Source organism: Penicillium citrinum, assembly GCF_028827155.1.
Source record: "Penicillium citrinum strain IBT 23319 chromosome Unknown utg000002l:1.0-3833315.0:1.0-3834789.0, whole genome shotgun sequence".
Classification (NCBI taxonomy): domain Eukaryota; kingdom Fungi; phylum Ascomycota; class Eurotiomycetes; order Eurotiales; family Aspergillaceae; genus Penicillium; species Penicillium citrinum.
In genome coordinates this window covers 3292206-3315230 of record NW_026622687.1, presented here as the reverse complement: position 1 = coordinate 3315230, position 23025 = coordinate 3292206, and the positions used below count along the sequence as shown (strand labels likewise).

The 23025-nt window shown below is 46.9% G+C and overlaps 8 protein-coding genes across 8 annotated transcripts; 3 read left to right on the top strand and 5 right to left on the bottom strand.

Moving 5' to 3' along the window:
• Window positions 1-516: 516 nt before the first annotated feature.
• N7469_003061 (autophagy-related protein 27) lies at window positions 517-1646 on the bottom strand (the record flags this gene model as incomplete). Its single annotated transcript, XM_056641981.1, has 3 exons — window positions 517-712; window positions 797-1298; window positions 1379-1646. The coding sequence occupies 3 exons, from the start codon at window positions 1644-1646 to the stop codon at window positions 517-519; spliced, it is 966 nt and encodes a 321-aa protein (XP_056504475.1).
• Window positions 1647-2609: 963 nt separating this feature from the next.
• Window positions 2610-3275, top strand: N7469_003060 (tubulin-binding prefolding complex subunit GIM3; the record flags this gene model as incomplete). The annotated part of the gene is made up of 4 exons (XM_056641980.1): window positions 2610-2627; window positions 2744-2878; window positions 2954-3021; window positions 3083-3275. 4 exons carry the CDS (start codon window positions 2610-2612, stop codon window positions 3273-3275), a joined length of 414 nt encoding a protein of 137 aa, XP_056504474.1.
• Window positions 3276-3959: 684 nt separating this feature from the next.
• Window positions 3960-6392, bottom strand: N7469_003059 (Hsp70 family protein; the record flags this gene model as incomplete). Its single annotated transcript, XM_056641979.1, has 3 exons — window positions 3960-5588; window positions 5768-5981; window positions 6007-6392. 3 exons carry the CDS (start codon window positions 6390-6392, stop codon window positions 3960-3962), a joined length of 2229 nt encoding a protein of 742 aa, XP_056504473.1.
• Window positions 6393-6827: 435 nt separating this feature from the next.
• Window positions 6828-8177, bottom strand: N7469_003058 (carnosine N-methyltransferase family protein; the record flags this gene model as incomplete). The annotated part of the gene is made up of 2 exons (XM_056641978.1): window positions 6828-7983; window positions 8086-8177. The coding sequence occupies 2 exons, from the start codon at window positions 8175-8177 to the stop codon at window positions 6828-6830; spliced, it is 1248 nt and encodes a 415-aa protein (XP_056504472.1).
• Window positions 8178-8424: 247 nt separating this feature from the next.
• On the top strand, window positions 8425-8946 carry N7469_003057 (proteasome assembly chaperone 4 family protein; the record flags this gene model as incomplete). The annotated part of the gene is made up of 2 exons (XM_056641977.1): window positions 8425-8640; window positions 8722-8946. 2 exons carry the CDS (start codon window positions 8425-8427, stop codon window positions 8944-8946), a joined length of 441 nt encoding a protein of 146 aa, XP_056504471.1.
• Window positions 8947-15426: 6480 nt separating this feature from the next.
• N7469_003056 (transcription factor domain-containing protein) lies at window positions 15427-18012 on the top strand (the record flags this gene model as incomplete). The annotated part of the gene is made up of 2 exons (XM_056641976.1): window positions 15427-16778; window positions 16839-18012. The coding sequence occupies 2 exons, from the start codon at window positions 15427-15429 to the stop codon at window positions 18010-18012; spliced, it is 2526 nt and encodes an 841-aa protein (XP_056504470.1).
• Window positions 18013-18625: 613 nt separating this feature from the next.
• Window positions 18626-19529, bottom strand: N7469_003055 (putative isochorismatase family hydrolase; the record flags this gene model as incomplete). Its single annotated transcript, XM_056641975.1, has 4 exons — window positions 18626-18716; window positions 18777-18996; window positions 19068-19380; window positions 19440-19529. The coding sequence occupies 4 exons, from the start codon at window positions 19527-19529 to the stop codon at window positions 18626-18628; spliced, it is 714 nt and encodes a 237-aa protein (XP_056504469.1).
• Window positions 19530-21163: 1634 nt separating this feature from the next.
• On the bottom strand, window positions 21164-22456 carry N7469_003054 (uncharacterized protein; the record flags this gene model as incomplete). The annotated part of the gene is made up of 8 exons (XM_056641974.1): window positions 21164-21215; window positions 21280-21416; window positions 21492-21667; window positions 21729-21797; window positions 21854-21907; window positions 21963-22063; window positions 22117-22206; window positions 22272-22456. 8 exons carry the CDS (start codon window positions 22454-22456, stop codon window positions 21164-21166), a joined length of 864 nt encoding a protein of 287 aa, XP_056504468.1.
• Between the last annotated feature and the right edge of the window lie 569 nt (window positions 22457-23025).

Here is a 23025-nt window from a genome sequence, read left to right as displayed (position 1 = left end):
CGTTTACACTACTACTCACCTAGTAGTGTATTAGTCAATTTCACAAATTGACTAACTAATACATCAAGTGTTGATGGGGCTGGTTTGAAAGCATTGAAGATTTATACTAACTAATTATCTTTGAACAGCTTGAGTCTACCTGGGGTGATAGGTGGCTATCTCAGGTCGATTTATAAGTAATCTGGGGAAAGCTCATAACTCTAACGAGAGAATAATGACTCCAACACGCAATCAAGAAGGATTCGCCCAATGCTGATAATGGGCTACATTCATCTCGGGAGTATACAATGATTTGCATCTTTGAGTTCCTCCGGGATTTCTTTTCTACCTCAGCCAGTTCCGTCAGCCTGATATGCAGTAGTAAACTAGCAGTCTGGTATATCAAGTATATCACGTTTGCTACACTCGTGGAACTCATCGCGCCTAATAACCATTTCAAAGATCAAGCTGTAAGATACGACCCAGCCATACAGATTGTAAATGTCCAACTCCCATAGTACAGATCAATCACTCTCCTTAAACCGCACTGTATCCGCCTCTCGATCCAGATCCTTGCAGGGTATCAACCACCCGACGGCCCCAATCTTTGAAAAGATATGGCACATCGCGGATTGCATCACCGTGAGGAAGAAGATCCCATCCTCGAGCGCCATAGCGGTTATAGTTGAGCCAGGAGCCGAAGATGAGGTAGGCTGCAACGCATAGGAATACACTGTCGACGAGTCAGTATCAAGTATAGTATAGGCTTTGCGTGGATTTTATCAGGTAAATTTGATCAGGTAGACAGGACACTCACATAATAAGCAACCAAGTAAAGAATCCCCAATGATTCGAACTAGCCTCCTTACCCCTCTGATAATCATCACAGGCATAGCGCGTCTGCCATTCCAACTTAAGCACATAAACCCCATCATCATCCGGTCCAAAACTCTTATATTGCAAACTTTGCTCTGTCTTCTCCTCATCCCCTTCAGCACGTCTCCGTTTCCCCGCAACTTCTTTCTCTTCCACTGACTGCGCCTCCTTGGTACCAATTCCCTCCAACCCAGATCGATCCGGATTACACTTGAAATCAATCATGGCAGCCGCATCCTTCGTTTTTTGATCATTGTGTTCACCCTTCCATGAACCACCGGCAATTCTCAATCGCAACCCTTCAATCTCAGGGTCGATCTCATTCAACCGAGTGAATTGCGGATCCTTGGAACCACCTCCCATCGGATCGAGTCCAGCGATCGGAAACCCGAATTTCTGGTCTCCATTGCCATCGGCTGGCTTTAGGTCTTCGAATCCGCAAACTAAGGGAGATGATGTTAGTGATATTATCCTAGACTTGACAGGGTAACCGGCTTAGCCCGTGGGTGTCATGGAAACGTACTGTTTTTAGAGTGCTCGCAGCTACCCGCCCCATTTGGACGTTTCGAGGCCTTTCCTAGAGATTGACAGATATCAAGGACGTAGGTGGTGTTTGTAGAGTATTCCTCTGTTTTGTTGACGTGGTAGATCTCGTGTACGCCGCCCAAGGGACTCAAGTCGTATTTATAATCGTTGACCTTGATATGGGCGCAATCAAAGCTGATCGCGGTCGCGAAGTTGGCGGTTAGCGCGGAGGCGAGAAGAAGAGTCTGCTTTGATTTCATTCGCATGGTGAGAATGTGGAATTAGGTCGAGGAGGGAGATGGAGATGGTTGGATTTGTTCCGCGTGGAGATGACAGTGGAGACGACAGCGGAGCAGACTCGCGTCGGGATTAGAGAGGGAGAGGTGATTAAAGATAGTGGGATGGCTGGAGGCAAGTCTCAGCCGAGAATGATCGGCTTGAAGGACACGTATAGATGGAGGCAGACAGTGGAAGAGTGGTGGATAGCTCCAGAGGATGCGATGGGGCTGGAGTTGAGGCGAGAAGCGACTTGCGGAGGTCTTTCGTTTCTCCGGCGCGGAGCTGCAGATCCGATGTGCAGCAGCAGCAGCAGTAGCAGTTCTGGTGTACTGTCTCTAGACAGCAAACACTCGTGACCACAGCGTTTCAAGAGAGAACAGCATATAGATGAGATAGGATATTTGAGTCTGCCTAAATGATTAAATTGTCAGGTTGAAATGCCTGAATAAGCAGATGAAGTACCGCCTCAGGCGGAGATGATGTCACCGTCAATAGTATAACAACCGAGTAACTATTAATACTCTATAAATTAGGAAATTTAAGTATACGGTGTACTCTATAAAATTGATAATTGGATAAAAATTTGAGGTACTTCAGAGTAAAGTACTAGTAATAATTGATAGCAAATGCTCCAAATTAAGAGGGCATACTATAGTAGTACAAGACGAGCTTTAATCTGCATATTGTATTACTTGTCAACTCGGAATATTTGATTATACAAGATAAATCCTCCTTATTCTCACTAATAAGTGCAACCTTATAGTCATCAATAGATAGTGATATAATATATATATTCACGCACAATAACTATCTACTCTTTACACAGTATATACTCTGCTGTAAACTGCTGTTATGCCCCTCCGCCTACGCACGGGCCAATTCACCGCGAACCTTTCAACAGGCCAACTCGCCCGTCAATGCTTGCTTCAACCCCCCTACACTCCTTCAAAATGATGCAACCTCGCATGGTAAGTACCGAGAAGAGCACACTACACCTCCTATTCTACTCTGATCCCGCCAATTCCTCCCAATACCCCGCCACACCTACACCCCCATCAAACAATCACCCCGCTAACTCTAACAGCTCTCGCGAGAGGAAGAAGGCCTCGGTGGCAGTGACGAGAATGAAGTTCGTCGCGAGGACCAGGAGAAGATCAATCGATTCAGCCGGTTACATCAACGAGAGGCTACCCTCGAAGAACAGCTAAAGGCCAAACAGGTATGTCCCTGATAACCCCGCCAAACACCAAACACCCCAGATCACGAAGAGACCCGATACTAAGACCGAATCCAGAAAGACAAGGAAGACCTAGAGGAAATTTCCATGGAACTCGAACTAGCCGATGAAGATGAACTCGTTCCGTGAGTGGCCCATTCCACATCGTCAATATACATCAGAATATCTCCAACTGATACCGAATAGCTATAAAATTGGAGATTCCTTCTTCCAACTCCCCCTCGCAGATGCCCAGTCCATGCTTTCCACATCGACAGAACAGATTGACACCGATGTTTCCAAGTTGGAAGAATCTATCGGTGAATTGCGGGAGGAAATGCAGCAACTTAAGGTGGCTTTGTATGCTCGTTTTGGACGGAGTATCAATCTGGAGACTTGAGTCTTCAGTTGCTCTCGATATATCATGATATGACTCTGGACGCAAAATGTATCTACTCAAAATAAATTAAGGAATTTTTACAGACAAAAGGAGTAGGAAAAGCCATTCTTGGATCCAAGTTACTAAGTTACTAGAGATGCTATGAGGCTTTAGTATCGAGGTCTCCATGGCCACCATTGAATCAAACCTATAGTGAAGTTGACTACCTACCTAGGTAGCAAACGGTGTAGTAAATACTACGGAATAGCTGAATCGACCACTCATAATTCATTCAATCAAATACTAGTAAAGAGGTATCTAAGAAGACCAGAAGAAACGAAGTGAAAATAATCCACCGAAGATATCACAAATCCAAACGCTGCGAGGCATATATGTAGAAAGGGAAATTGCAATACGGGTCGACAAACAACGCCGGTTCTCCAGTAGTGCTGCCCAGTAGATAGGGAGAAGAGTTAGGCTTGATTTTCAAGCTGAAGGGAGGGTGAAGTTAGGGCTGGCCATGTTGCTTTGCTTTGCTTCACATGGCCGAGCGTTTTTATGAACCGATAGAAACAAAATTTGTACGGCTCGACTTGCAGAAAACCATACGTTGGCTCTCTGGTTTTCCTTTTCTTTTCTTCTTCTTTCCTTTTCCTTTTCCTTTTCCTTTTCCTTTTTTTTTTTGAGGTTCTTTGTGCAGGGCGTTTACCGGAACTTGGCACGGCAGCGACCCATGATTTCGTTCTGACAGACTAACTCGGCACTGAATTCACTTCCATCCAAAGTGAGGTAAATATCGAAGTATACTCGGTAAAAGATACCCTGGGGAGTATCCATACGCTCGAAGTCGGTCTCCAAGTTCTTGCGGGACAGATCCGAGGTAAGTGTGACGACCTCCTTGATTCCTATATGATGGTTAGCTGGACTACTTCGCAGACTGATAAAGTGCTGCTGGGACTCACGGGGGTCTTTGGTATATTCAGGGCAGACATCTTCATCACAGGCATAAAGAACATCCTCGTACATCAGAGTAGCACCTGGTGCCACCTGACGGAAGAAGCTGACCTTGACAGGCTCTCCAATCTTGACACGCTCTCCCTTTTGCACAAAAATTTGACGAGTGTATTTGCAACGATCCCGGCCATCCAGACTGGGCACACGGTACTGCTCCGGATGATAACCCTCCTTGAAAGGCTGCAGTGTAGCCATAAGATAGTGTCGACGAGCGACACGGTGAGTGATAACTCGCTCGGTGATACCTGCAGTGACTGCACCCTTCACAATGGCTGCCACAGAGTCCATGGGTCGGACAACCTTGGAATTATATTGTGGCGGGACATGCAGCTTAACTTGTTGGAAGAGGTACTCAGAAGCACCGAATCCACCCACCACCAGGACATTTTGTAGAACTCGGTTCTGAGCTTGGATGGCAATGATCTGATTGCGAACGAGCTCGAGAATCCGGTTGACCACAGGCTCAAAGCACTGGAGGATCTCTTCGTTGGTAAACATCATGTAGCCTTCTTCGATGCCCGCATCGGGGAAATCGGCCTCGATGCCAACATCCACCGCCCATTTCTGGCCATTGTTACGGAAGTCGGCCTTAATTCGGTTCTCAAAATCCATGATACACTTAGCGTAGACTCGGCCCGCGATACGTGAGCCATCTGGCAGCTTCATCTTGCGAATTTTAGCCCGCAGGATATTGCTAAAGTTACGGTTGAGGGCTGTAGAACCACACGAGTCACCAGATCCAGTGGTACATTCCATCACACTGAAGGGCGATTCTTCCTCGACCTCGTAGGCAATCAGATCAACAGTACCGCCACCACAGTCAACAATTAAAATGGCATCACCAATCTTCAGGTTCAACAGACCGCTCTTCGCACAGAAAAGAGCAGCAGCTTCAGGCTCAGAGATCAAGGTAAGACGGTTGTCATTCTCATCACGTAAGAAACCTGCTTGGATTGCCGCTGCACGAGTGGCAGCCTTGCCAGCATCGTTCCAAATAGCTGGTACAGTAAGATAGTATCGAATATTGCGCTCCTCGCGAGTGAATACCTCGCCGAGGGTCTTCTGTAACTGAGCCCGCATAGCCTGGCGCAGCTTGAAGAGATAATCGGCGGCGACATCGATTTCGGATTTTCCTGGAGGTAGTGGTGGCAGGTTGATAGGATCGATATAGGTATTTCCAGAAAGCATTAGCTGTAGCTTAAACCATTCCACCTTTTGTACACCTGGCTTGGGGTATCCTGTGGGGGCCAAAGCATCGGCGATATCGGGGCCCCAACCGACCACTTTTTGGTATTGATCATAATAGAGAACGGTCGGAATCTAAATCAGAATAATATGTGAGCATGAATTCTGTATACGATGCTAAATGCTGAGGTTGTCCTTGGATAGTATACACCACGTGACATAGACCGACACGGATCGCAGCGAGGGGAAAATAAGGAACATGAGGAGAGATGTGGAAAGGGAAGAGAGAGGGGGGCCTGATCCATTGCGCTTACTTTTTGTTTGGTATGAGTACCGGAACCCGGCCACTCTGTAATTATATCCTCGCGAGCCTCATTGTTTGTGGCAAAGGCGAAGGCGACACCGGAGAAAGTAGTACCAAAATCAATACCAACAATGAGTTGTGCCTTACCCCGGTTGGATCCTTCGATCTCGGCGGGATTGCGATATTGTGGGGCAGCACCGGGGGGGCATGGGGAGACCCATGCCCTGTTGAGGCTGTTGCATGCCATACGCAGGAGGAGGGTTCATCTGTTGAGGAATACCAGGCTGATATTGTTGCTGCATATTGGGTGGCAGTGGGGCAGGATGCTGGGTGAGTTGTTGACCAGGAACCATGGGACTCGTTGGCCGGTGCTGCTGGGGAGGGTAACTTGGAGGGCGATTCAGTTGGGTCGGAGGTTGTTGCGGATGAGGTTGTGAAAGCGGCTGTTGTTGCTGCTGCTGATTTATAGACAAACTTGTCGTCGACGAACTGCGGTGGGATGGAGGCGCAGTGGGCGAAGTCGCACCGTTAGAGGGGTTGGTACTCGATGGGGCGGGCGAGGCAGGCTGATGTTTATCTCGCTTGTCCTTGCTCTTAAATCCAAAGGACCGGAAACGAGCGCTCATGGAGTCCATGTGCGGCAAAAAAAGAAAAAGAAAGAAAGGGGGAAAAAGAAGAGGGAGGAGGAGAATAAAAGGAAGAGAGGAAGAACAAGGAGAGAAGAGGGGGACGAGGCTGACAGCGGCAGAAAAGGCTGTGGAGAGAAGTGCGAGATCAACCAGGCATTTACTATTTTTTTAGTATACCCAAGTGTATATTTTTGTACAGAATTGAATATAGTTGAATTTAGTAGATCTAATTTAGTATTATCTTTTATTTATCATTGCTCATCTTGTAGAATGTTCATTGTAATGTCGATATAAACTGGGCTCATCAGCCCTCGTATTCTTTGGCCCCCATACTTACTACTTGCATACTAACTACTACTGGTAAACACTGCTCGCACTCAAGCCGAACGGCTCATCGAGAAGGACTCTGAACCAATCGAGTATCATCTATTCTCGTGTCCATCATTCAGCTCTCTTTCGGGCCACCCAGTGCCCTGGTCGGTATAAGTTCTGCAGCATACTCTCCCTATCTTGAATATATCCACAGTACTGATCGTTCGTCGCATGTTTTTCAATCTCAAACCCCATTTTCTTGACCAACGCTAAGACTTCATCTTGCGTCAACTCCACGTTTCCCGGTGCTCCAATCCCTGCGTCCGTGCCATCTTTCTCTGTCGTCTGTGAATGTCCATCCTCAAAATGCCACAGAAGCGGCCCCACATTAATCCATACGCCATTCGGTTTGAGGCAGTGTCGAATAGCTTCAATATATCGGATAATATTAGGCGCCGTGTCAATGAAGAATACCGTCGTGACTGCATCAAAGCTCGCTTCTTGTTCAACACTTTTATAGAGAACCACAAAATCGGCCGCAGACATGGACATCGATCCGACCTTCGTCCCTGTAGTCACCGCCTCATAGTATGCCGTCCTCGGGTTCGTATCGGGGATAGCCACACTCCGCAATTGTTGTTCTCGCGTCTTCAGATTAGAAAAATGTAGTGCAAAAGGGTGCAACGCATGTTTCATCGGCTCCTCGATATGGTTCAGCACCCAATCACTGGCCACCAACTGATGATATGAAATCTCATTCCCTTCCGCTTCATACCCCGCCATACACAGATCAAAGACTAATCGGCCCAGTCCGGACCCAGGCACCAACACGCGAATCTCCTCGCCGGCTTCACGGCGCGTCGTGAACTCTTTCTGCAGATCGGCAAGAACAGGTCCATAGCAAACATCCCGTTCAACTTGACCCTCAGCACTCCAGTCACGGTAGAATTGACGGATGGTCGAGTGCGCCTTGTTGACGTCCGATGCGGTGGCTGTATCGTGCCAGTTTTGGTTGGGATCGGCCTTGTCTGGGGCAGCGGACAGGCCGAAAGATTTCAAACCCACAGCTAGAATAGCATCGGCAATCTCAGCATTGACGTCAATGGCATCATCCACAGCATTGAAGTGATCCAATATAGAAAATGGGGGCTCCGACAGCATCTGCCAGTGTTCCGAGGGCAGGGCGTAAAAAGCCTGCCGCCGGCGATGTGTGGTGTTTCGGTGAGCTGTCCGACGATATTGTCTGTAGATATCTTTCAGCCTGGATTCAAGGATTTCATGAAGACTATACTAGTGTAGAGTAGATGCAAAATTGCACATCTAGGTGTAGATAAATATAGTATGTAGTATCATCGATCCAACCCTAGGCATCATTCAATCCACCTACCGGAAAGAGTCCAATGCTGCGAAAAGTACCCTGCGCTCTTCGGGATCAGCGAAGGGATCGAATTCCCCATCCCACTGTTGTTGATCTGACATTGTGGAGTGGAAAACAATGCAGTGTCGAGAAAAGAGCGAAAAACAAAAGGGAAAAAAGTAGAGCGAAGTGAAATGCGGGCAAATTTGGGCGGGAGAAAATCAGGCGGGGGGAGTTCCTCCACAATCGCTGCATTTCCAACCCTCAACTTCACCTCGTCAGCATATCAGCCAACAAACAACGAGAAAAGGTATCTCCGTGAAGCAAAAATCTACTGCATTCATTCTCGTCTATATCTTCATCTTTGACATGGCCAATACCGCTTTTCAACAGACGCAGCGGGTCTCTCCCGACTTGAAACCGAAAGAGCTCTCCTTCCCACTTCCAAAGGCCCTTCACACAACTGGCCATGTCCATTTGACCTTCTTAGGCCATTGTGCAACTATCTTCCTGGCAACATCAACACCAGGCGACTCAGCAGGATCCATAAAACCTCTCGGTAGTTTTGTCTACGCTATGCCTGATGTAAGTAGCCTCAAAACATCGAAAGAGGAAAAGAGAAAAGAACCTTCTTCCTTAATATGATCAATATATTAACGAAAGAAGCGCACATCCCCTAAATCAACAATCTCTACTACAATTTATACTTCACCTTCCAGCATCGAGTACACAACTCGTGTTGCGAAGATTCTTGCCCGACGCATCGGCATGCCGGTCTATGTTGGATGCAGTATTGACCCGAATGCTCTCGGATTGGAGGTTGAGGAAGAGATGGAGGGACTCAGTCATATCGTTAATCTGGTTGTTGAGAAATACGAAGCTCAAAAATAGTTCATCTTTGACGTTTTCCAAGTTGAATATGTGGAAATCGAGCTATCATATCGAGCTATCATTTATGACCATGCTGTGGAGTTTGGGTTGTTTTAAGACGGGTTTGATAATTATGGTATCAAATAATATTATCAGTGACTTCATAAGCCCTCGAGGGTAAAACTTAGAGGAGCTATTAGTATTTTTGCTACCAAAGGTAGTTGTTACGGTTCTTAGAAGCGCTGGCATTCCTAGCACGAGTCACAAGGAACATTAGGCGATAACTCACCAAGTTTCACATTGAATATCCAATATAACTCCATCATTCCAAGCTTGCTTCATTGATGGCCTTTAGATATTCCCAATTGAGACCTGGGGTGTCATCGCTGCCGTCTCATAGAATCTGTGTGGAACCTGAAAGCGAAAACCAAACAGCCGTGAAAAGAAGATGAATATGAACACATCCTGTCTATTCTTTTCCACTCCGCTATACCACTAACAAGGATTCTGCATTCTACAATAATTTTAATGAAAGGTTGGAAAACCTTTCCAATGGCATTTTCGTGGACCTTTTGCCATACTTCCCACAACTCTACGCCTTTCAGGTACTTTGTACTGATACTCCGAACTCCTGCGTACTGGGAAGCAAGGTCGTTGTTAAAGCATCATTTGAACATACTACTATGACACCCCATTCTACTATCGCACCTTTGCTGGCCAATAAATTTCAATTAATCTACGCCGCATTCTCTCATTTGAGCAAAACATTCGTTAATCTCCAACCGGAAAATTGGCCGTTGTAATATCAACACGCCACCCAGCAAGCTGCAGTCTCACATAGAAGGCCTGTGCGCATCTCATCCCCATCTTTGAATGAATTTATAGTAGTCAATTATATATTCGATGGCCTTTTTGTTGTCTCTTCGGCTATTACGCAAGTTCATGATGAATATTGATATTATCGGGCTCTCTCGGGTTGCTTTTTCCCGCCGCGTGCAGCCGAAGCTGACCGGCGCGATATGAGGTTACAAGAATACCTGCAGTAATTGACTACATGTGCTATGTTGATATTACAACGATCTCAAATTTGGGAAATTTCATGTGAGCCTCGATCTGACACACTAGTGTATAGAAATCGGGCAATCTTCACCCTCGACGAAGTAAAAAATGGGGAGGCCAACTTCTACCATACATATCGGAAACGTGAATCGAGCTATACATACGATGTATGTACTCGATAAAGCCCTGCATTTCTTAAGCCTAGATCGATCTAATCATATATTAAATCTGCAATGCAGACATACCCTCACGGCCTACAGCCGTACAGCTGATGTATGCACGTCGAGCTTACTATTGACGTCTGCTGACCGGACAAGACCGTGAGCTTGGAGCCTTGCTAGATGCACCACCTTTTTGCACCTGGGCCTTAAGACTTACCTAACACAGGAAATTATAGTATTCGATATACAAATTCTTAAAAAAAATCTGGTCTAAATTTTAAGAGCAATAGTATGATGTAAATTTGAGACAATCTGTTGACGGTTTTCATGTAGCGACCATTTCGATTGATGTACTGTTTTCCGATTCTAATTTTATTCTGAAAATTTTGTAGTAGAAAGAACTTTAGAAAGAACCGCAGAAAGAAAGAAAATCTCAAGTAAATGCTACAGTACTGCATTTATGATACAGACCAGCTGTACATGAATCTGTGGCCAATACAAACTACTCGTTATTGGGTAGATCCATCGTCCAGGTAGCAAAAAGGTGGTCCACTGTGTAGCTCTCCCAGCTTGACGGTGTCTGGTTGCCGAAGAACAATTGGTCTCCTATTGTTCAGCTCATGATCACAAGCTGATTTAATATACAAAATGCAACTCTTCCCCATCACGATTAAAACCTAAACCTTTCGAAGTTACAACGGGCTCCGTACTATTTTACAAAATGAACGTTGCAGTGGGTCAGGGCATTCCCACTCCATCGCAAGGCTAGAACTATACTAGGAAATGAAGAGAACACCGAATATCGTAATTGAAAACCAAAAAAAAAGACGAGGTGAAGATAAAGCCGAAACGTAGACTTAATCTAGCCGATTTAATCTATCGAAATTGATCGACGATGGAATAAACGCAAATAATGGGTGAGACCTAAACGCCATCTCCAAGCCAAGCAATGATTTTAACCTGAGACTCCCGCGATTTAGCTCGCGGAGGGCTCCGGTCTCAGATAGACATGGGCGTCAGACCCCAACCAGGCAAATCGGAAAGCCTCGGTTGTTGAGCGGACCTGTTTCATCTCTTTCGGTTCACTGATCCGCTGTGGGTCAGGGGGGAATAGACTCGACGAGAACCAAACACGGGCGTTGAGTCTATCACCCTTAAGCGAAATGAGCACACCGACGCGGTGCAAGAGGAGAAGGAGAAAGAGAGAGAACTACTCCGTACTCCGTAACGAGATTTTTTCTCCATGGCCGGTGATCGCCAGTCCGGCCGAGCGTTGCGTCTGCCCTAATTTGCCCTATTCTTAGAAGTGGAGATTCTGTCCATGACCTGCCCTCATCGGGAGGTATCGGGTTTATACCGCGGATAGAGGTCTTCATACAGCTAATATGACTTTGTACAAAGGACGAAAAGGTCCATGATATCCGAGCCAAGCCGCAATTTCATAGTTTGATGCCATTGAACTAGTAGAGCTTCAGCCCCATGACCTGACCGAGCGATTAGGGAGAACACGGTCGATCATCCCTGCCAACTCACCTCGGGGCCCCTGCCCTGTCTTCTCGACGAGAAACAAGAGAAAAGAAAAAGCGGGGGAAAGCGTAGCTACGGAATTCTGGGCCGAAAAGTTACCGTTCAGCTAGCGGTCCATGCGTCCCAGAAGGAGAATCTATCAAGGTGCAGTAGGAGAGTGCGTTAGAGAAACAAGCAGTGGGAACCAGATCATGAAATGTACCATAGAACGAACAACCAAAGATATTATTCAGAGGCATTGCTATGTATATAGCATAACAAGCAAGGCAGGGGAAACCAGCTACAGCTGGCAGCTCGCAGCTGCCGACGGCACGAACCGAGGACCAGGTAAGCTTGTGCAGGACAGACCACAGGGGCACGGGCACGCGAAGCAAGGATTAGGAGCAGATTCTGAGTGCGGCTGTTGTCCGCCACGATGCCTCAATCTCATCCGGTATTCAATGGGTCATGCCTTCAGTGAGGAGAAGCGCATGATGGCGCAATACCTTGAGACTACTGTCGATTTAATCTGCAGGGCCGGTTTCAATTAGAGGCTGACATGCCATTGCCATCTGCGGGCCGGGTGGCTTGCGTCTTATCGTCTAAGCGAAGGCTGCGGGGAAGTTTTGCTATGGTATAGATGATGATGATCCCTACAGAGTAGTACGGAGTAGAAAACAAACAAATATCACAGGACCTCTACCCTGTACTCTAGTCATGATTTCGAGTGGTGGGTTGTCAACCCGCGCGCGCCAAGGCAGACCTACATAACAGATTCGTCAAGAAAATGCAGGTCTATGCATAAGTGTACATAGTACAGTAGCATTTTCAAAAGTTTGCTAATTTGCCCTGCTATTCTGGATTTCTCGCACCTAGACCAAGTGTTCAGCGGTTACAACAGGCATCGTAGGGCCGTCCCGGCTCGAGTGGATGAGAGGGGCGAGAACAGGAGGATCAGACCGGAGTACTAGCCTAACGAGGAAAGCGGCTGAAGCTGTCTGTGCTTTGCATGGACAAGTGCACGTTTGAACTGTTCCTATCCCGTGATTCAACAAATAAATACAGTCGACCCAAGCTCTTGGGATTGATGGTGTATGAATAGTGGCTAGGAAATATTTTCCCGTGCCAGTGGTATTTCGTTGACGCCTCATGCCTGTCTTGAGGGTGGATATGGATCCAACACTTATCCTTTTCAAGTTCGGTATGATATTTGATTAGGCAGTGTTTGTGATGGACGAGTCAATTGATCAATTGAGGAGAGTGGTCCACCAAACTTCCACAAAAGGAATATAGTAAGTACATACTGATGTACCGATGTACTCCGTAGTTGTACGGAGTACAGTATGTACATACTTGAAGAGTGGCACATTCAGTCTCCCTATTCCCTATTACTGTATGTACATCAATGCATCGTGATTGTATGTATCTCCTTTTGCGGAGCCTGATAGAGGATAACAGTAGTCTGGAGCATGGATCCGACCTGCTTGAAAAGAGGGTCAACCGTTAAACATCGGATAAAACTCGGAATAACCGACGGTCGGACGCTTTTCAACTTCTGTAACCAACGATTCGATTCTGATCATACTCCATACTCCGTCCTGCGACAGGCAAAGAGGGAGACTAGTAGGGGGCTATGCCCACCCCCCCAATCCACCTTGTACGCCGTTCAGCGATAGGCGATAGGCTCGGCAGGCGTCGCCTGCACGAAACAAGCAAAGATTGACTTTTGGGAAAGACGTGTTGCCACACAGTCCCACCGGGCCAGCAACCGGCGTACCCATGTGGTTCCGGTGCAAGACTTCCGAGTCGATCATCAAGGCCCAACCGTGCAGGAAACTTGAAACCATCGTATGTACATACAACTCCGTAGGGTGGCGGTTTGACCAAAGCAAAACAAACAAGTCAATTCCCAAAAGTCGAGATGATGATGATCGTGATCATGATAAGCACATAAAGCATAAATCAGAAATAATAATTAGTATCAAAATAATTAGACAAGGGGGCAATAAAAAGCACGGGACGGGGGGCGCCGAGATCTTCATCCCACATACCGTGGTCATTTTTGGGTTGCGAAAGAGGGGGGTTCTCGTGCTGGGGTTGCCTAACTCTGTTTTCGATTAGCATTGGCAGTAGTACTATGTACTGTATGTATATTTAAAATGACATGAATACTACTGACACGCGATGGTTGAGTATAGGATATAAATTCTAGGAAATGGGATGGCAGTACATGGAAGGTATGACCTGAATGGATAGCAATTACAAGACTCAACCATTTCACCATTTCACCACTTCACCATTTCACCTCGTCACCTCCTGTCCATGTACAGTCAGTATCTAACTACAATACATCCACGACGATCTCTCCTGGACGATCCGGCACTGTCAAGACAGGGGAATACGCTCTCGGACCAAGTGGGGACCCGCTAAGTGTGCCGACAAGACAACTTTCTCCCAGTCAATTGTACAGTACTCCGTACAATCAACATCCTTCTCCCCGGTTGAACCAGTTGAGAACCAATCCAGCTCCGGATCGAGACAAGGTTTGCCAAATACCTAGGGCTTCTTGAAGGTGGGCCCCGTGTGGACATCGGACACTCAACTCCAGCCTCCGTCACTGGCTCATCCAACATCCTCAACGCCGCTCCCCGAAAGTTGCTTCACGTCTCCATCCACCAGCCGATCTCGGGATACTTGGAAGAGGTCTGATCTCGGCGTTCGCAGATTGAAGGCAAAAATGCTGTACAATCAACTATCACCATTATCAGAATTCCAGGATGTTCAGCTTTGAATAGTGTCCCACTGGGAAAAGGGTCTATACGTATCGACCCAACGCCTCGGGCCCGTCCCGACTTCAACCAAGTGTCATTTTCGGCTGAAGATTCCTCAGTTCAACTTATTTTTTCCCCTTTGCCGCCACCAATCCCTCCGCGATCTGGTGGCCGGGACCCTGATGGATCCCATAGGAACGGTGATCGCAATTGAATCGTCGTGGTCTTGTCGATCTAGTTCTCTCGCCCGCCTTCTTTCCATTCCTTTTTGCCGTTCCTTTTTCTTTTTCGTTTTCTTTTCTCTTTCTACCTTCATCGTTTTATCATCTTAACTAAAGTACGGTGTAGTTATACGTTACTACACGCTCAGGAACACTTGTCGATCGTCTCGCTTTATTCTTCACAAGATTCCTGGATCTTCATTCGTGCCCTTGGATCCCCCCCCCCTCCAAACCTCGGCATTTACACTACATCTCCACGATCCGTTTTGATTTGCGTCTGTACGGAGTAGACGTGGCCGCCTTCTTTTTTCTTTTTCTTTTTCTTTTCTTTTTCTTTTTTCTTTTTTCTTTTTTTAAATTGCTCTTTTCTATTTTGAGCTCAATTTGGCCCTTTCGAGAGATTCGGTTGGCCGTTTCATCTGCTCTTTTCTCCCCTCCCATCGGCGTTTATTCGCCCCCCCTTCATGAACCAATCCTGTCCACCACCAATTTTCCCCGACAATGGCTTCATCTATCATTCGTGAATGACCAACGTTTTGTGCTACTGGATGTCAGGTAATTGGTGCGATCGACTAGCTTTCTTGTGGGGAGATATTTTACCCCTACCTCAACGACCTTATTGTTGTTTTTTTTATGGTCCTTCGGTCGTGTGTTTTCTCCCACCCACGGTTTGTTAGGGTGTGATCCTGTAAAGCCATCCGCCTCCTGTGATTTTCTTTTCTTTTTATTTTTTTTTTCTTTTTCTTTTTATCTTTACGGCTGGATGAAGAGAGCCCCCGCACGATGCAGCCGTCGCCTTTTCGTCCGCCGATGATGGCAAACTCGAGTAATTCGCTCGAGTTACCACCAGTACAGGCTGTGACATCGGGCGCATTCCCACCAACATCAAACATGCTCTCCGCTCCACCAAGTAGACCGGGCAGTGGAATGCAAATGGCTCATCTATTACAGCCTATGCCTCAGGGCCCTCCACCACATCAGCAACTAACAAGTGCCCCCATCCCGGCACCGGGACCTATGTCCGGACCTGTTCCAGGCCCTTCAACATCCCCATACTCCCGATTTTATGAGTCGGGCTCGGGTTCTCCAGCAGAGAGTGGAGGTCTGCCTGATGCGCCCCCAGTAGGATCCGTTCCTGGGAACCCTGGTCTCTTTCAAACAAGCCCGATCGGGCATCATTCGCAATCGGCGCAACAAAAGCGCGCTTATCGCCAGCGAAGAAAAGACCCAAGTTGTGATGCATGTCGCGAACGCAAGGTCAAGTGCGATGCATCGGACTCAACCAGTTGTACTGAATGTTTAAATCGAAAAGTACGATGTCAGTTTACTAAAGATACCAATCGCCGCATGTCGACTATCAAACAGGTGCAAGATCTGGAGAAACAACTCGCGCAACATCGAAGCCTGGTTGATCAGCTGCGCTCAGAGAATCTGCGTCCCAAGCATAGCACCTCTGAACTTGATGAAGCCAGTATGCAGCAGGTGGTCAGACTGCCGGAGATTGACTACAAACCGGCGCGTAGGCCGAGACAGCCCGTCTCGCAAAACTTATCTGAAGTCAGACTGAACCTTCGAAAGTATGGAAAGGGCCTCTTGAAAGAGCCAACGCCTCATCGACAGCATGGGCCTCAATCGTTCGTTGGTGACGACGCGCCAAGTTTACCCCCGAAAGATCTTGCAGATCATCTTTTGGCTCAATATTACAACTGCATTCATTCGGTTCTACCTGTTTTACATTGGCCCTCATTCACATCAGAGTTTGAAAAGGTTTATCACGCGGGTACGCTTGTCGGTGTATCGAGCGAATGGGCAGCGGTACTATTCGGTGTTTTTGCTTGCGGTGCTATTCACACTGTCGAATCCAACCGCGAGGAAGAAGGGAAAGAGTTCGTGCGCATTTCGTGCGGTATTATCGATGTCTGGCAGGACAGCTTCAATCTTGATCGAGCGCGAGCCGCTTTATTGGCCAGCGTCTTTCTTTACGAAGTCAACTCCAAATCCTCGAGCTGGGTATGGATTGGATCCGCGGTGCGTGTGGCCCAAGAGATAGGTCTTCATATCGAATCCGGCCCTTGGTCGGCTATTGAAGGCGAAATGCGGAAGCGTTTGTGGTGGGGGCTGTATACCTGGGACAGGTAAGCTTCCTTTGAGACTCCCCGACACAGTCCTTTTGAAATAGGATGCTCATCTTTCAGAATTCTTGCCCTCGAAATGGGTAAACCTGTCTTAATAAATGACCAAGATTGCGAGATCGACCTTCCCTATCCCGTGGACGATCAATATCTCACGGAAACAGGAGCCGTTCCTGAAGGGCAGCAAATTACACCTTTACTCGCCACGATACACGTTGTCCGTTCTTTAGGCCAACTAACTCGAACCCTAAGATGGCCCACTCTCACATCTGCGACTCTCGAAACATTTGAACGACACTTTAGCACATGCCTTGCCACATTCCCACCTCATCTCCAGCCTAACAATAATCAAGACCTCGACCCTCGATCGTTAGCACCCGCCATATATCTTCAAAATGCACGCCTTCTCCTCTACCGTCATAACATCTCTCCTCACTGTCAACCATCTGTCCGCGAATCGGCAGTGGACAGCTGTATCTCGATATCCGTCGATACTGCGAACATTATCTCCCGTTGTATGCGACCTCATGCCGGTACAGACTGGCGCACATTATTTGCTTCTGCCGCAGGAACCCTTCTCTGCACACACCTCTGGCGTTGCTCGCTTTTCCTCCTATTTCAACAGGAGTTTGGACCCGCACTTGCTTGCGTACAAGCCAGTGCTGCCGTTGGGGACGACCGCGCCATCAATGCTTCATGCGGACGCTACCTCGCTTTCTTCCTCCAACTTCTTCTCGACCGTCTTCAACGGGGGAAGAATACCCTCGAACAAGATGAAGAGATGCTAGCTTATGTTTCTGGTGATATGCAAGGAACTACTGATGGAAATTGGGTCTGGCAAGGCAGTGAGTCCGGCTCCGAGCTGGAAACTATGTCTTCGACACCAAACTCTCACCCACCACAGGAACCCGAAAAGGGATGGCCAGGCTGGGAATGGATTGAGCAAACTGTTCAGTACTTGTCAAGCGAGAAACAACGGCAATTGGAGATGCAACGTGAACACCAGAAACGATTCGAACAACATCGTCAACAAGAGCAAAATCCCGAGAAAGAAATTCAGATTCGGCAATGTCTTCCACAGCAACACATGCAGCAGGGTATGGAATCAGATGGCCGGGACGTCAATATGGAAATTAAGCAGGAAGCCTCGATGCTCCAGCCCGAATCTTCAGTCTCCGGCGAGGATAGACAGAATAACTCGGCCCATTCTCGCATGACTATCGCCAGTATTATCTAGAACCTCTCATTTGCACTCTATTGCAGTTAAGGAAGGGAGTCGCATGCGCCACGGCCTAGAATCCTCTTCAAAACTATTCTCCGCAGTCAATCCCCTGCTTTCAGTGATACCTCATACCGCATGCCCTGGTTTCTGGTGCCTTCACCGGCCGTACTATCAGCAACTGTTTCATTTCTCAGAAATCTTGACATCCAGACACGCGAAAACGATCTTAAGGATACCCGCCGCAAAGGCCTCGTTCCGAATCATCGGAACTATTCAGACTTCTACCTCAATATCTATTATGTGTATATATGTACATACTACCTTTGAAATTCGAAATCTTTCAAAGCCTCTCTTCTGATGTTGTAGAACTACTAAGTAGACTTATTTAGATCAAGACCGTGTCAGTAGGTAAATGTGTTCCTGGGAATTACAAAATGCTGAATATTCAGCTGCTGACAGTCAGATTCATCAAGGACACATTTATTTCTAATTATAATGTTATAAAAGGAAGTACATAGTCCTCGCCCCTTTACTCTTCACCCACCCATTCACCATGATACCTTACCCACCCTTTCCACGTCAATGGAAAGAGAATCTCAATCTATCAGCTACTCACAGCGCCAAAGTCTCAAATGAGACCTAGCTCAACAGGGGCGATAGTTCCATTCTGGATAGAACCAGCATGGTGACGAGCAACAAGGCCGTAGGCAAATTGGTACCTATGATGAGGATTAGTGAATATTCTAATGGTACTCGAGTGAGGACGCGGGAGTACTTACTTGTCAAGGAATGGCAACAACTCAGTCAGGCCAGGGGTCTTTCTCCAGTCACGCATAAGGTCACAGGCAATAGCAAACATGCCCATCAATGTAACGCCAGCACGCTCCATGCGACGGTTAGCATCCTCCGCCAGTCGAAGGTCAAAAGTTCCACTGGCATCGGTGTTGGCGTAGACTTCATAACCCTCGTCAATGAGAGAGAGAGCCAGGAATGCGGTGCCTGAATATGCAGTTAGAATCTCTTTGATATTAAAAAATTCCCAAGTACATCAACTTGGAGAAGAAACTTACAAACTTCAGTGACAATTCCACCAATGATCAACTGCTTCTTGCCAGTGGCCCGGACAGCAGCCCGGAAATCGGCATTATCCCATGCATTAACCTCACCCTGACGACGTACAAAGGTAGCATTGGGATGCATATCTGTGATCTCTTTGAGCAGGAGACCGTTAGGACCGGCGTCGGAGGAGCTGGTCAAGACGGTGGGCAGGTCAAAGACCTTTCCCAGGGAGGCATGGGCCAGCATGTTGTTGCGGAAGTCATTGGTGCTGAAGTCACGGACGACTTGAGAGAGACCGACTTGGTGATCAATGACCAGAAGAGCCTAGGAGAGCGTTAGTTGAGATATTCAGTAATTGATGGCGAGGACGAGGAAATACGCACGGCATTGTCCTTGTCCAGTCTGTTCCAGGCCTGAACTGGAGCGCTGATAGCCAGCAAAAAGGCAGCTTGGATAGCGGTTGAGAAACGCATCTTGGTAGATTCAGAAGAGTAGCAGAGGCTGGATTGTTTCGGTCTTTGGCTCTGATTCTTCTACATTGATGTTGGGAGGACCGTCCTTTTATACTTATCCTCGAGCTCATGTTTCTATACAGAATCACGATCTCTCAACTCGGTCGAGAATTTTTAATATTTACCAAGCACTTGGTAATGACTAGCCTGCTTACTGCTGATTCTTTGGTACTCGTTATTGCATCTAGTTCATGCCCTCGTGGTCTATGGCGGTCTTGGCTTGCATATACAGTAGTGGAGCTATAACATGTGTTTCGAATAAGGAACCTCTGAAGGCATGTCTTCACCAGGTCTTTGTAAATTAACAAGGTCATTTTCCTATTTGGTATTCCTCGCCCTGCCGGTAACTGTTAGACCAACGGTGTGATACTGGGTGCCAAGGCTTTAGCTTGAGTTCGATGGCATTTCGACGAGTGTTTGGGAAGAGTCATATTCTACTATCTACTCTGCAGTATTACTGGCCAGCCTTACATGGGAATATGGATAACCAATATTATTCAGCATGTAGTATCGAGTGAAGGCAAAAAGAAGATAAATGAAAATACAACCACAAGTAACCAGGCTGTTCAGTGTTCAAGCTGTTTATTCGCCGAAAGATACCGGGCCGAAGCGCTGGGAAAACCCCCCCAATTCAATACTACCGAGTAAGCCACAATAGATACGAGTCGAAAAGGATCTCGTTTTGCCTACAAAGTACCTCAAGTTCCAGGTAACTCAGCATGCCCCAGCCAAATATGTAAGCCAAAGAGCTCTCTTTTAGCTTAATTAGTATCTTACAAACTCTACGCTAATCACTTGGTCAGCATGCACGTCAAACGAACATCGAGTCAACGGCGGTGTCTGCACGGTAGATGCCCGAGATCGGGAGGATTATCCAGCAATCAAATCTCTTCATTTTACGCCATATACCCCACCTGTGCCTTAATTAGTATCAGATCCAGGGTCGGTGGTCCACTTTATCCTCATGCAGACCAGATAGTTGCACCAGTTCACCGCTGTACGCCATGATCTCGGCAAAAGTCATTTATTGAAATAGACAGTATCGGTTCGACTGTTGGAGCTCGTATCTGGGCCAGTTAAGAAATAATGTGTGGGGGTTTGGAGGAAGTTGAAGAGATTTGCCCCACAGTCCCTGCTTACGGGTTTATATGTCAGAGCTTGGCATTGGGCTTCAAGTTGAATTTCAGAGCTCCTGTGGATATCTTTTCGCTACGAGTAGAGCTCAGATTGCCAGAATTATATTTTGAAAATATGATATGATGCATTGGGTATGCAGGTTGCTTGGTGCAGAACTTGAATATATCCTTGGGTAGCATTCTAAGGAATCCAAACTGTTCCAATGACCCCATATTGGGACCTCATGATGAAGTTATCATTGCATGGAACTAGATATATTTAGTAGTCAGGGTAGTATTAACCGGGCATAGTATCTCAGGTAGACTTTGGGAGTCTGTGAGACTTTTCCACGGTGTAAGTACCCAGAGAAACCCCCGGGGCTTCGGGACTGCATGTTGAAACGCTAGATATTTGGTCAAGATTACTAGTTGACTAGCAAATACCTCGAGGACACAAAGTGAGAATGAATTAGCCAATATTTACCCCTTCGTGTTTTCCTCGGATCCAGACTCCAAATCCTGTGGGTTGTTTCTATGATTTGATTAGAGAGAATATGACATTGGAGGTTTGACCACCGTCAACCAAGAACACTCACTGGCCATTGATACGATTCCATACTCCACTCAAATCTCCAATGGGTAAAGATAAGGGGAAGCCAACGGAATCCAGGAGCATTGCTGTTAGTAAGTAGAAACCAAGCATGGTAGCCAGGAATAGAGCAGCGCCGGCACCCTACGATTTCCTTTCGTTAGATCCTGGTCCCTCTGCACGGCCATTTTCTAGATTTAAACTAAGATTCGGACTCACCACTGTCAGTCGGTTCCCAAGAACTTCATTTTCTTGTCCGAGTTGCCAATAAGCTGCGGCAAGAAGCGAGAAGACGAGGATCAGAGATAAGAAGATGGCAACATAGATCAGATTTGTACGTGTTGCACAGATAGTATATATGAGCATAAGGAGTGCCATGAATAGGAAGAAAAAGGCTAACAAGTATTGACCGTTAGCAGGCAATGTATTATTTCAAGCTCAGAAGATGCAACTCACCGAATGTGTTCACAAAACCAGGGCTATGGAGCCCTGCTAAGGTGTTGGTCGTAGATGGAGAGTAAGGGGCTGTCCGAAGTATTCGGTCAGCATCAGTCAAACAAGAATGTGATGAAATGACATACCTGCCGAATTGAATGCGGGTGTCATGCTTGCTCCGAAGGCCAGACAAAAGGCACCTAATTTATGTGAGTGAGGAATCAAAAAGCCAACTTATACGGAATCCGAGCCTACCCAGATGTCCGAATACGACAGAAGAGAAAGTGTTCCCGAGAATGAATTCCAGAATACTCGATAGCACCAGCAGTAAGCCTCCGAATAGAATAAGTACACCCCTGTATAGCAGGTCAGATCACAAGCAATTGAGACCTCGGGAGTTGTTTCTTACGAGAATGCAGCACCGCCACCACCGGCACCTCTCCATGACATTAAGCAGCAAGCAAGTGGACTAGCTGTAAGCACAAAAGCTCCTAGCCCTCTGACATTGTGCATTAGCTCTGTATTCCCTTGGATCCTGCGGGATATCAATATATCAAAACATACAAAGGCGTCGGGTTTCCAAGATTTTTTGTCAACTTTGACTGTCGGTGCATCATAGGATTCAGATAAAGTTTTTCAAACTGCTCGGCAGAGAGGGTCACAGAAGTAGGAATTTGAGCTAATCGAGGCATGTTTCCGATCTCGCTGTGCGAGAATTTGGAATCACCTCTGGTGATTTCGCCTTCCATTTTGCTAAGTCTTGGTTGTGGGCACCTTGGCTGATTGATAAATCTCCTGCTGTCAAAATATACGTTGGCGAATTGACCATTAATATTTCCGATTTACATGGGAATTTGGCCATCTTTTATAGTGAACTTTTTCTCAGTCTACGAAGCTAGCATTCGCCCACATCACGGCCATGGAAACGCCTGAAAACCCCTTCGGAACCGAGGTCGGCATCTTCATAATGTAGATCCCCAGATTTCGTCTCAATATCATAAACTTTGAAATTCTTCAGTCTGGGGTTCCGCGATTTCTTATTTGAAAGCTCTTTGGCTAAACCTGGGGTCGAATAGGAGAACGGAAGATAGGTCGGTAGATCTTGGGTAGGGATTCATGATATTCTGGGGTAAACCGGGGTAAATAAGGTTTGTCTCCATTGAACCTTAGCTGGTTTTGTCGCGGCCTCTTCATTCCGCTGTGCGGTTTTTGCCTCCGATTCTCCGCATGATCATCGGGAGCTAACCGATTGATGGCTTCCGGGCCAGCTTTTCGGCATCCGAGTCTCTCCGCATTGACTTACCCGAATATGATACAT